This window comes from Parasteatoda tepidariorum, chromosome 11 (genome assembly GCF_982258835.1).
Source record: "Parasteatoda tepidariorum strain Cologne lab strain chromosome 11, Ptep-v5.0, whole genome shotgun sequence".
NCBI lineage: Eukaryota > Metazoa > Arthropoda > Arachnida > Araneae > Theridiidae > Parasteatoda > Parasteatoda tepidariorum.
Window position 1 is genome coordinate 78383440 of NC_141765.1, and position 13595 is coordinate 78397034.

The 13595-nt window shown below is 27.6% G+C and overlaps 1 protein-coding gene across 2 annotated transcripts; it reads left to right on the plus strand.

Moving 5' to 3' along the window:
* The first annotated feature begins 614 nt into the window (after nucleotides 1-614).
* On the plus strand, nucleotides 615-12598 carry LOC107451507 (uncharacterized). Of its 2 annotated transcripts, none has more exons than XM_016067628.4 (2): nucleotides 615-753; nucleotides 12240-12598. In XM_016067628.4, exons 1-2 carry the CDS (start codon nucleotides 736-738, stop codon nucleotides 12567-12569), a joined length of 348 nt encoding a protein of 115 aa, XP_015923114.1. In that variant the 5' UTR covers nucleotides 615-735; the 3' UTR covers nucleotides 12570-12598. The 2 variants fall into 2 exon arrangements, with proteins under 2 accessions (XP_015923114.1, XP_087010838.1); XM_087154712.1 differs by lacking the exon at nucleotides 615-753 and adding an exon at nucleotides 8879-8902.
* The last annotated feature ends 997 nt before the right edge of the window (nucleotides 12599-13595 follow it).

Consider the following 13595-nt stretch of genomic DNA (forward strand, 5'->3'; position numbering starts at 1 on the left):
AAATTAATTTTGAAAATGCATAGATGAATGAATTTAGTGTATAATTTGCTTCCTTCTTCATGAATATACACTAAATATTGTTATGAAACGTTTATAGGTATAGTGACGTTTATATATAGATGTTTTTCCACAGTTTCAATACCTATTTCTTTTTCAATTTATTCTTTCTATTGATATGCTGAAATAAAAAATTTAATTTTAAATAAAGTACCTTTCACTTTAACCGAACATAAAGAAAAGAAATATATCATATGTTATTAAAAATTAATAAATAATAATTTTATTGCTTTTTTGGAATTGGCTGGAAATTTCAAATGAGTAGTAGGAGTCGAACATTTAACTACCAACATTATTATAAAAATCAAAAGAATATCTTCATATTTTTTTTTACAATTATAAATAAAAATAGTTCGGCACGAAAACACGTAATTTTGAAGGGAAAAAAATTCAATTTCGGGTTATTTTCCCCAAAAGAGATGCCTGTCCCACGAAACAAAGCCATAATGCTTGTAAATGAAAAGGTTCTGAAATAATCATTGTTTCGTGAAAATTTAAAACTAAAATTTGCAAATATAATTGTTATCTTCAAAAATCTATTGTTTTGATAGAATTGAGTGCTTCACATTTTAAACAAAAAATAAAAGTTTGATCAAAATATTTTCCTAAATCGTCCTTCGATTGAAGGTCATTTAGGAGTATAAAGTAAAAATGAGTTGATTTGCCAGTTGCTCAAGAATGATGATGTCTTTGCAAGTAAGTAATATCCAATTTTAGTGCGCATCAACGACTTCATTAAATATAGATTACGATTGTTTTAGATGATTTGAAAATAAAGTGTTAAAACTTTTCTTTTATTTGCTTTTTAATCAAAATGCTTAAAATAATAATATGATTTGAATTTTTTTTTTTTTTTAAAAATTTGATTATTTTCCACAGAAATATTTATTTAAATTATTGGTAAAAAGTATCGCTTAAATAAGCTTTTTTTAGCCACTTAAGCTTCTAATAACAAAAATTGTTTATAGAAAATTAAGATTAAATCTTTAATTTAAAACGAAAATTTATAAATGTTTTATAGAGGGATACGAATTTCATTTTATAAAAAGGTTTCAATTTAAACACCGTTTCCAAACCAGAAAAAATATACGGCGCCTTTCGAAAATGTGTTGAAAATTTTTTAAAAACTTTTGGGTATAATTTCAATTAATTTGAATTATGAAACAGTTTTACTTATCTATTATATTTTTTAAAATTTTTCTTTATGCTTCAAACAGTTGTTTTTTCAAATAATATCGAGTTTGTGACAGTTTTCCGAAACTTAGTGTACTTAATTATTTACATATATTATGTTTGAAAAAGTAACTTTTACTATTTGTCTTCTAACTTGACAAATAAAATATAATTTTGTAGAAATCTTTTAAAAAAATTCATTGCACTGCTTTCATTTATTAATGTACTTTAATGATGAATTTATTACGATTAAATATTAAATTTTAATTAGAAGAGCTTTTAAGGGTATAAAATTATGGTAATTAAACAACTGCTATAAATTTAATTTTATCTTAAATAACAATAATGCATAATAATATTAATGAAATGTAATTAAGTAACATTACATAGTGTAATGATATTCCTCAACTCTCTATTTTAAAAAATAAAATAAGTAAAGAATCCGAAGTAAATGAAATATTTTAAAAAGCTAAAATATTTAATGATGCAATGGAAATTTAAAATTCATTAACTCTTCACTTCATAAAAGAGATGTAAGAGAGACGTAAAAAATAAATGAAACACTTAAAAAAGCTGAAATATTTCATGATGCAATGGTAGTATAAAATTCGTTAACTTATTATTTTTAGAAGTAAAATAAGAAGAACATAAAAAGTAAATGAAACATTTAAAAAGGCAGAAATATTCAGAAGGCTGAAATAATCGGAATTTCAGAAATATTGAAAAAAAATTTCTTAAAAAACGTGCATTTTTAATTGGATATCTTTCTTTTTTTAGTTAATGCAAATAAATTGTTACAAAGACTATTTTTTTTCTTATGTCAGTCATAATTTCCTGCTGGAAACCACAGTGTACCGTTTCATTTTATTTATAATATTTTAAATTGAGTCATTTTTAAACAACTTTAATAAACAAGATGTCTTATACTATACCTTAAAATAAATAAGGTATATATAAAATATCAATATTTTTCTTTGCCAGAAATGATTCAAACTAGCCATATCGGACCAAATTTTTGTTTATTTTATTTTTTTCCTTTATTTATTTACTTATTCATTTATTTTTTGCACGTGTAACATTTATTTAATGAAATGATAATATTCAAGCATTAATGGAGAAAACATTAATTTCTCTGAAGTTAATTTTTATAACAGGTTAAAAGATTACGAAGCATGACTGTTAAGACAATCTTGAGACATGCCAGTTGTGGCACCTCGAAAAGCGTTTATCTCTTAAAATCTCAAAAATTAAACATTAAGGTTTATAAAAATTTCCAAGAAATTATTTAGTCATTTTAATGATTTTCGAAATTGGTAAATTTTTAGAAACATGTTATAACTTTTAAAATCTTTGCGCTATTTATCTAATTATAGCTTTACCTTAAGGAAAAAGCACTTAAACTGTAGTTTTAAAGAGCCTCAAAAAACACTGTTGATGTTGTAAATGAATGTGAGAAAAAATATACATTGGGTGTTCCATAATGTCCACCCTTAATGTATGTGTAATATATATATATATATATATATATATATATATATATATATATATATATATATATATATATATATATGTTACTGTGAATGACTGAAATAGGTGGTTGTTGACTTCCACCGGTGAATGTTGACAATCAAAATGTCCGAAATATATACTAGGTCTAGTTAAGTGCCACTGCCCGGTAAGCCCCGCATCAATGTTTTTTTAAGGTGCCACTGCTCAGTATTCATATAACCGGTACTCCGAACACTGATGTTTCTCCTAATCTATTCTCAGCAATTATTGAAATATCGAATAAGCATAATAACATCAACGAATAAATTAATATCAAATTGGATATAACAAATATTTCGGACATTCCCCAAAGCAACTATGTAAGTGTTGACATTCATCGGTGAAAGTCGACATTCTCTTGATTTCGGCCATTCACGTTTACACACTCCCACATATATATATATATATATATATATATATATATATATATATATATATATATATATATATATATATATATATATATATATATATACATATATATACATATATATATACATACATACATATATATATATATATATATATATATATATATATATATATATATATATATATATATATATATATATATATATATATATATATATATATATATATATATATATATATATATATATATATATATATATATATATATATATATATATATATATATATATATATATATATATATATATATATATATATATATATATATATATATATATATATATATATATATATATATATATATATATATTACAATTCAACATGCAAGATTGATTGCATGAAGAAAACTTAACTGTATTTTCAATATTCATAGTTCAACTCCTATCTCTTTCTTTAGACAATGAAATGTTTTTCGGTATCTTCAACTCCACTTTCCTCTGTAGTGATTGATTAGATTTCTATTGCTCAGGTAAACCTTAATGAGTCTCCCAAGGGTACACAAAGTATATAATTTAGGGAGGCTATTGAGGAACATGTTACGTACTAGATATGCAAAAATTTCTAGAACAATTATAAGATTTTTTTTCAGAATTTATTTTCTATATTGGATGGAAAACAAAACATGATTTATCTTAAATTTCTCTTGCGTACACCCTTTTCTATTCAATCTTCGAGTCCTGCGTACCTTGAAAAAAATTTCTAACACTACAACACTCTCCATATAATAATGGAATCTTCAAGACTAAAATAAAGAAATATCAGTTTCTTGAGTTTTTTAAGAAATTTTATTATTTTCCAACGAAATATTTGTTTAAATATATGTTAAAAGTAGAGCTTGAATAAGCTTTTTTTAGCCACTGAAGCTTTTAAAAATAATAATAAAAAATTCTAAATAATTAAGATTATTTTCTTGAGTTTGTCATACTTACAATTTTATTAGTTATCTACGTAGTCTGCGTGGTCCTTGATGGAAACATGTTAAATAAACCTCATATAGGGAATGTAATCCTGATCTCACACCGATATCTGTGGGACCTCAATTCTGCTCGATCGAAATTCAGAATTTTCTTATTTAAAATTTCTTTCATTGATGATCAAAATAATTTTTAACATTTAAGAGATAGAGTGTAGCTTAATCATGTGCAATCAGAGAACAAAAGTGCTTTTAAAGCGCAACAAAGTGAATCTGAAACTAGGGAAAAGAAATGTATTACAGGATGGAACTTTTTTAATGTATTTTATAACAGTCGTTGAACTGCTGACCCAGTTTTTGGGTTTAATGACTTCTAATATTCAACTCCGCAGCCTTGTCATTTTGAACCCAATCCAGGAGACAAGGAAACTCCTGGATCAAGTATTGGGAGAAATGTTGCCTTCGTGGAGGACTTTTTGAAGATGGAACTAACCCGCATTTGCGTTACTTGGAGAGGAAGACCACGAGAACCTCCCACAGGCAAAGGACCCATGATCCTGAGGATATTTCACGTCAGCATTGTGTAATCCGGTTTACCTCATTGGAAGACTCCCCTGATACACAGAGGATGCTATTGTAATAGGGCAGTTGAACAACATAGTTCTCTCCCGCAAATTATAATGGAAAAGGAGCCTTTTAGAGACTCGAAGGTTGATTGGATAGCTCGTTCACCAGGCTCTGCCTACATCACGTGGTATGCGGCGATACTATTTCGCTATTTTTAGGAGAAGGTTATGAACAAGGTTGCTATTTGGCGATCGTATGGCAAAAATATTTATTTCGCAAACTTCATCTGCATTTTTTTAACATTAAATATTTCATAAATTTGATGATATTTCGCACCATTTTTCATGATAGTTCTCTCTTTTGAGTGAATAGTTTGTCCTTTTTGAGATATTTTGCGGGGAAAACAGCAGTTTTTAAATTTAAAATATATTTAAGTAGCTAGAGAAACTAAAGGTATAATAGCAGATGATAAAGCGAAGTGAGTGAAAAAGAAGTCATTGTTGTGTTTGGCTCGCATTAAAGGTTGTCTCAATTTCAATCGCGGAGATCTTTCTCTTCTTATTCCCGCGCTGAAATGAATTCTGCGTTCGAGGAAGTGGAGCCAAGTGCCAACTCCTGGTGAACGAACTATACCAGCAGAATCAGAACAAACCTTATCATTCGAATGCTTTATTCGTCCCTAAAATTCGATCCAGACAACTCATAGGACATTTCTTACGTACTTATTAAAAGCATTGAAGAAATACTTATAACTAAGTTTTCAAAAATCATAATTTTCATGCTTCGCTTGGCAGTGTATTTACAAAATATAATATTTATTAGTATTATTTATTTTTATTTATTTTTTACTTTTCTCTGTTGTCAATTATAATGTTTTAAACTACAGTCGGACCCCGATTTAACGAATTCATAGGGACTGAAAATACTATTCGTTAAATCGGGGATAATTCGTAATATCGGGGGCAAAATTTAAAAAAACAAATTACTAACCTTACGGAATATGCGAACAACTCTAATAAGCAAATACACAAAATAAATAGAAATCTTGCACTTTTTATTCAGATTGAATGATTCGAATGTTTACGCGCTAATTAATTTGAAATTTTAAAGCATTTCGTGAGTAAGGTTTGCTTATTTCCTTGATTTCATACTTTAAAAAGTTCTTTTTCAACGGCAGAAGAAAATACTCCTTCATTTAGAGCATTAGGTTAGTTTTCATTGTTTCCAAAGCATCAGAAAAAGTAACAGTTTTCACTGGAGATTCATTATCTTCTGTGTCGCTATTCATTGTTTCCTATAAAACTACTTCATTAACTTTATAAAATTCGGTAAATAGGGATTCGTTAAACCGGGGTTTGACTGCAATTCTAAGTTTGGATGGAATGCTTTAATGGAAATTATGACAAACCCATGGGATAGAGCGGAATCAGGAAATTTCACTCCCGAAATCACACAATACGCGTCGGGATAGTGAGCATCGATTTGGTGTATTCTGCCATCGCAGCGGTAGTGTTGCAGTTCCACGCATGCGCATACTGTCTCTGGCTGATTGTCTGTCACTGACGCCATTACAGCTGTTAGCGAGCATTAAAATTTTTTTAAGATGATTGCCAATCTCGCCAACGTGTGTAGTCTTTTCTATTATGCATCTTATCAATGCGGTTCAGTGAAAACTGTGGCGTGAAATGAACAGCCAATGACAACTTACTTTCATCATGATCATGTTATTGGAACTCTTATTTAATAATTCGTTTGGCAGCAGTCTGAATATCAGCCAAACAGCCTCGCATCTTCAGACTATAGGCATCAGGCGGTACACGCCCCCAATAATTTTTCGATTCCTTTTTAAAGTTATAAATTTTTTGATACCCAAAACCTTCTACAGTTATTTTTTTAAATTTAAAAGTATGAAGGTCTTCAAATATTTTCGATAGCTTAAAATTAATTTAACATGGTGCGTAGAGTTTTTAAAAAATGCTTAAAGGTGCTTTTTTCATTGGGTGTTTTTAAACAGAGCTTAATTTTCCCTTTTCGAAAATGAGATTTTTTTTCTTTACCATGTCAATTTACGCCACGTATTATGCAAAAGCGTGCTTTTCACAATGTTCTATTCAACGTTTTCACAATCTATTTCAGCGTCGGTACATAGCGTATGAAAGAGCCAATCATTTTACATGTTTGGTGAAATACTTGCGAGTCCGCATGTGCGTATAGTGAGCTGGGTTCGGTGAGATTATTGCACTCTCATGCGCTGCATTCACAATTTCAAGCTTCATTTTCCACCCTCTGAAATCGGAACTGAAAAATCTCTCCATCATTTTTTATAATCAAGAAAAGAATTCTTTGCTAGTTATTTTATCAAGATCATGAAAGTCTTTGAAAATTATTTTGCATTTTGTTAATGTATATAGTGCTTAAAAAGTTCTTATTTTTTTGTCAAAAGAATTAGCTAAGCACCCTGTTTAAGGAAACACTTTTATAATTATTACTTTTATGTAAGGACTATCGTAAAGAAACTGATAAATATTTTTTTTTTAAATTTGTTACAATTCGAACTCAATAATTTCTATAAAACATTTTTTTTTAAATTTTTGATTATGATTGTAGCTAGCAGCTAGAATCAAATAGTTTCAAATTAGTTTTAAGGATTCTTTGTAAGATTTTCCGATACTAACAAAAGTGTTTTCGTATTTTAATTATTTAAGACGCTCCCGTTCTTGCCTTTCCATCATTTCCGATTTTTATTATTCTTATAAGTAAATATTTTTTTTACAAAAAAAAATAATCATTTGTTAATGAACATTTGGTTGATACGTTAATCGTAACAAAATATTCAGTTATTCTTGAAAAAAATTCTTTAACGGAATTCTTGAGGCAACAAGAAGAAATAAGAGTAATTTTACTTGTTAAATATACAGTCCCTGGCCAAATTATTAGATGTACTAAAGATTTTATGCAAAATCTTAATTATCATGTAATACTATACAGCTTTATTGTTTTTACACGACTGAAACAGGTTTGAACTTGTTTACGTTAGTGTATTAATTGGTTAAATTAGATGATATATTATATAAATATAGAATATTTATTATATCAGGTATTATATTATAATAATTGGACCAAATTATTAGAAGCACTTTAATAATTACACGAGTTTATAGGCAATACTTTTATATTTAAATATAAGCGTAAAGGGTTGTTATTGGAGAGATTTTTTATGTACTTTCCTTATTTTTAACGCATTGCTTTACAACCAATTAATAGAAATAGGTAAACAAGAGTAAACAGTCGTATAAAAACAATAAAGTATCACCTGATAATTAAGATTTTATAGTATATATAAAGATATATACTATAAAATACCATATATACCTGGGATAGTATATATAAAGATGATTTTTTATTTTTCTTGAGAATTTCATATTTTTAAAAATTTCGATACTAATGTTAGAATCTCTTTTTCTCATATTATTTTATTTTATGTATTGACTTTTTTTGTTGACATCAGATAAATAAGTTTTTCTTCAACTATGCAGTCATTATTTAAAGCAAAAAAGAAAAATTATCATAAAATTCGAGGGAAACGAACTTAAAGTTGCAACAATATTCAAACAAATTGAAATTTTGAAGAAAAAAAAAGCGCATTAATTTCATAAATGAAAATGAACTTTTCAGCACATCAAATTTTAACTTTGTACTTGCGTCTGATTCTACAAATTCGTTTCGTTTTTTGTTGAAACAAACTCTTTGAACATTTTTTATATGTCTTCATCATTTCAAATTTCTAAGTCATAGGTTTTGCACCACAAAACTTAATGTATAGAGGAAAAAAAAATCGCAATAACAGTACTTACTGACTTTTATTTAACGAACTTCCATTTCCTCGAATTTCTCCATTTTGCCATATTTTTCGAGGAACATTTTGGAAATTCCTTCGTAAAATAAAAATTTCGATACTTCATAACTTCCAAATAACGAAGTGAATTTTCTATTTAACGAACTTTTCTTTGCGATCCACTTTTCCTATTTCCCAAAATATTTCAGAACATTTCGAACATCTTAAAGCGTTTTATGGGGGAAATGACCTGGAATTGATTTTCGAAGCCACCTAACTTTTAGAGAAAGCAGTAAAATCCCTTCCTGTTTGCATTTGAAACGAAAGACAAAATGAACAGATTTTATCAGTAGCAATTAAATTTAAGAATGCATGTGGTAATGTATGTTTAAAATTACTTTTATAATAAATGCAGCTATAATTTTATACATAAATTTGGTTTTTTTTTTTTTAATTTGAATATGTACGTTTGTACGTAGTATGATAGTGTAAGTTTTCGTGCAGATTTGTTTTATGGCTAAGACTTATAAAACAAATAGTAGATACTAGTTTAAAAGATAAAGGTGTACCAATTGCTATTTTAATTATGTCTAGTGTTTATGAATTTAAAACCTGTCTTGTGTTGTTTAAGTATTTCAAAAAGTGATTTTCTATTTAACGAATTTTCCATATAACGAACTTATGATCGGAATTTAGCTACTTCGTTAAATCGAGGTTCTAAATAAAGGTACTTAACGAAAATTGAAATTTAATAAAAAAAAAAGTTTGTGTTTAGTTCATGAATAAAAATGGTCCTTCTAGAGCATTTAACTTAAACTTTGAAGTTGTATTCTTACGGCCTGCAGAGAGACACGCATAGGTTAGGAGTTTATAATTTTCGAACTAATCAGAAATTCTTTTCTTCCATGTAAATCCTTGTACAATTTTCAGCAAATATCTTCGTGATTTCACGTTTCTAAACCAAAACAGAGACGGCTCTCACAATATTTTAATATCGAAATAGTTTCGTTTCATAGCAGCAAACAACTTTAACTTGTTTTAAACTCGAAATTTATAATCTGATTCGTTTTAAGTATAAATGGAAATTTTTTTAAAATTTGGGAAATTTTTTTTAATATTCTTATTATTCAATAAAATCTATTTCATACGTAATATCATCTTTTAAATATTTAATTTAAATGAAGTTTTTACTTTTCTTAAATACGTTTCTTTTTTATTTCTTCTTTTTTTTTACATATTTCATTACAATGTGTTTTAAAACATTTCATTTCCTTATAACTGAATGGTTAATATTAAATATTTATACTAGTATGTATGAAAGATAACATTGTTTTATACTATTTTTATGCCAAATGTATCTATTTTCATTTTCTTTGCATTGTATCAAAACTATGCAGTAAATTTGACACATTAAAAAGAAAATACAAGATTTATGAATTTTGTTTTAAGAAAAAAATTTTGTTTTATTATTGATGCAGTTTCGGCTAAAATAACTTATAATATGACAAAAGAGATATTATTTTGGTGCTGTTTGACACAGTTCTGAAAGTATTGTACGACTCACGCGCTTTTAAACCCCTATTCCTTAAATCTTATTTTTAAGAACACTTCTGATGAAAACTCATCAAATCAAACTTAATTTTTCACCTCATCTAATGTAATTGCAAGAATTAAATAAATGAATAAAATAATCATAAATTATACTTTCTAAATTGAGATTCTCAACTAAAATAGTTTTAGAAAGCTAATGATCAAAAGTTTAGAATAAAAAAAAATAACTTTGAAAAAAGGATTATTGTTGGGGGAAAATCTAAGGTTTCCAATAAAATATTCTTTTCATCTCGACTTTTATCTGAATGAAATATTTCAAAACAATTAGTTGTATAATCTAGATTGCTCCTGTTTGGTTGTCCTTCCTTTTATTCATTTCTAGTCACTTTTTTGAAGGTCGTTCTTTCAACATCCATGGCAACTTTTCTACACACGTCTTCAACTACTCAATGAAATTCGATACACTTGTTGGAGTGCCTTATTTCTAATCTACAGATTATTAGACGCATTATGTAAATTTAGACTATACAGTTGTACTATAATTTACTTTGATTGCAATGCAATACGTTAAAAATAAATACAAATAGGAAGTATATAAAAACCCGTTACATGTATATTTAAATATAAAATTGCGTATAAACTTGTGCAAATCATATAATTATTAAAAAACTATATTGCGTCTAATAATTTGATCTAATTATTATAATATACTAATTTAAGGCAATATAATAAATATTCTATAATAAATATGCTTGATACAATAAATATTCTATATTTATATAATATATCGTCTAAATTATCCTATAGTCGAATTTATATTATATATATCGTCTCATTTAACCATTTGATACACTAACGTAAATAAGTGCAAACCGGTTTCAGTCGCGTCAAAACAATAAAGCTGTATAGTATGACCTGGTAATTAAGATTTTACATAGAATCTTATAGTGCGTCTAATAATTTGGCCAGGGACGTTATGTTAATAATGAATGGTATATGAAAACTAATGTATTTTTTTCCCGACGGAATTGTTTTGTAAAAGAACCCCTTCTACAAGGATCGCAACTAGAAGATTGAAGAGAACCTTTCCATTCATTGAAAAGGACGATGTTCCAATCTTCCTCAGTTAAAATCTAAAAATAATTTCAGCAAAAAAAAAAGAATTCTAAAAAAATTATCAAACAGCAGAGGTCGCTATAGCAACGCTCAGTTTACTATTACTCTTGAACACAGTTGAAAAGTGTGATTACGTCGAAATAAGGTGCGTACGCCATCAAACCCAAAACAACACCCATTTTGTCAATGGGAAATAAAATTGAAGAATAGTATCTACATACAAGAGTTGCTGAAAGGCAAAGTGGCCGGATTTAAACTTGACGCCACCTTTTGAGACCACCTTAGGAACCTTTCATCTACAGATCTGACATATTATCCGATTCCACACACTCAGAAATATCAGTTTATTTGTTATGAAGAATACCACAATTAAAAACGAGGACTGGATGAGACATTCATGCAACGGCGCCAAAAAATATGCACAAACCTTGAAAATATTTGTCAAAAATGTAGTGTTTCGAAAGTGATTGATTAAATTGATACATTAGATTTTGTTTATTAGATTCTTTTTACTTATTTTCCAATATAAAATTCATTCCTTACAGCCTATTCTAAGCTTTTTTTTTGTTAACTGTATGTAATTTGCTATTTTCATTACTTTAGTTTTCCTTTACCGTATCAGATGGTCATCTCACCTCGACATCACGGAGAGATGGTCACTTGTTAGTTTAATTTCAATTAACTTTTTCATGTTTTGTTCTCAATATTCCATTATTTTTTGCTCAAAATATGTAAACCATGCATAATCATTTCTATTCTTAGTACTTTTATTTCGATTAACACTATGGCCATGTATCTTAGACTTACCCTTCTAAAAAGTCCCGCAAATGTTCTCTGTCCCATTTTTCAGAATTAAACAACATATAATTTTTCAGAATTATGTTTGTCATAATAACATTTCTATTCTTAGTACTTTTATTTCGATTTGAAAAAAGTTATGGCTATCTATCTTAGACTTACCCTACTAAAAAGTCCTGTAAATGTTCTTTGTCACATTTTTTAGAATTATGTTTGTCAATTCTTTGAATACTTTTAAAATATTTTCAGGTGACGTTAGGTGTCCTCTTTGTTGTGTTTGTTTATTCCTTTGCAATGGAATCATCAACACAGGAAACAATTGTTATGTTCGGATCCGTTCAAAAAGGCAAAGTTGACAAGAAACTAAAAATTGGAGACATCCATGAAAAATATGAAACATCTGATAGCAATAGAGATTCTGTATCACGATTTAAACCAAAACCTGAAACCAAATACTTTTATGAATTTTCTGCAATCAAAAAGAAAGATTTTAAAAAAGTTGTACCACACATAGCTGGTCCAATGTTGCACCCACTTGGATTACATGTACGAGAATTAAACTTGCCATTTTTATACTGAACATCAAATAAAATTGCATGTAAAATATAGTCCTTTTTATACTGAACATCAAAAGCAATGGGTAACTAGTAACATTTTCATTTTGTGACGTAGCTAATTTAACTGCTAACCGATCATAAAGGCCTCTTTTTTTTTCTCTGAATATAAACAAAAATCAGCTCTAAAGCCTACGAAGAAGTTTATCCCTTTCTCAAATAAAAATAAAGCTGAGATTGTTACGTAATAGACCTGGTTGAACTTTGCTTCGAAGTTCACCTTACTTATGAGGCAAACATAAACAATCAAACGAAACTGTTAAGAAGCTTCGCCCCGCAACTTTCTAAAATAGTTGTCCATTTTTATACTGAACATCTCTTTAAGTGATTCCAATTTTTTTGAAATTCATTGTCTATACCAATAGTAATATAAAGCGTGTTTTATTGGGAGTTAACGGTGTTATTTAAAGCTCTGAAATTTAACTAGCCCTCTATTTATATACCAGATTTTAAAATAACAAGGGGGTTTTGCGCCTTGTTCAGCAGCCCCTGAAAAGGCAAACGCAGTTTCTTACAAATTTCTTCACTTTTTTAAAATTTAAATTCACTAAAATTTATTTCATATATAATTTGTTTGAATAAATTTAGGAAAATCATAAATATCTAACATTTGAAATAATATTTTAGAGCTATTGTGCATACTCTGCAATTGCAAATACTATGATAGAATTTTATTAATAGTTCTAATTACAACACAAGAGGTTTACAAATGAGTAAATAATTGATATCATGTATTTTATTGAAATATTAAATGAAGAGTTTAATTGGATGCATCTAAGAGCCAAATCTTGAACATTTATAAAGCAAATTTTAATTGATGAATCTAATTTTGAATTGAGTCAGAAAATTGCAAAAACATTCAGCATTCCTTATAAATTAAGATATTAAGATTTTTCTTACATACTTTCAAATATGTAAGAAAAATCTTTCGAGGAAAAATAAGAATTTTCAATGAAAAAATACTGAAACTTGGAGAGAAAAATACTCGTTT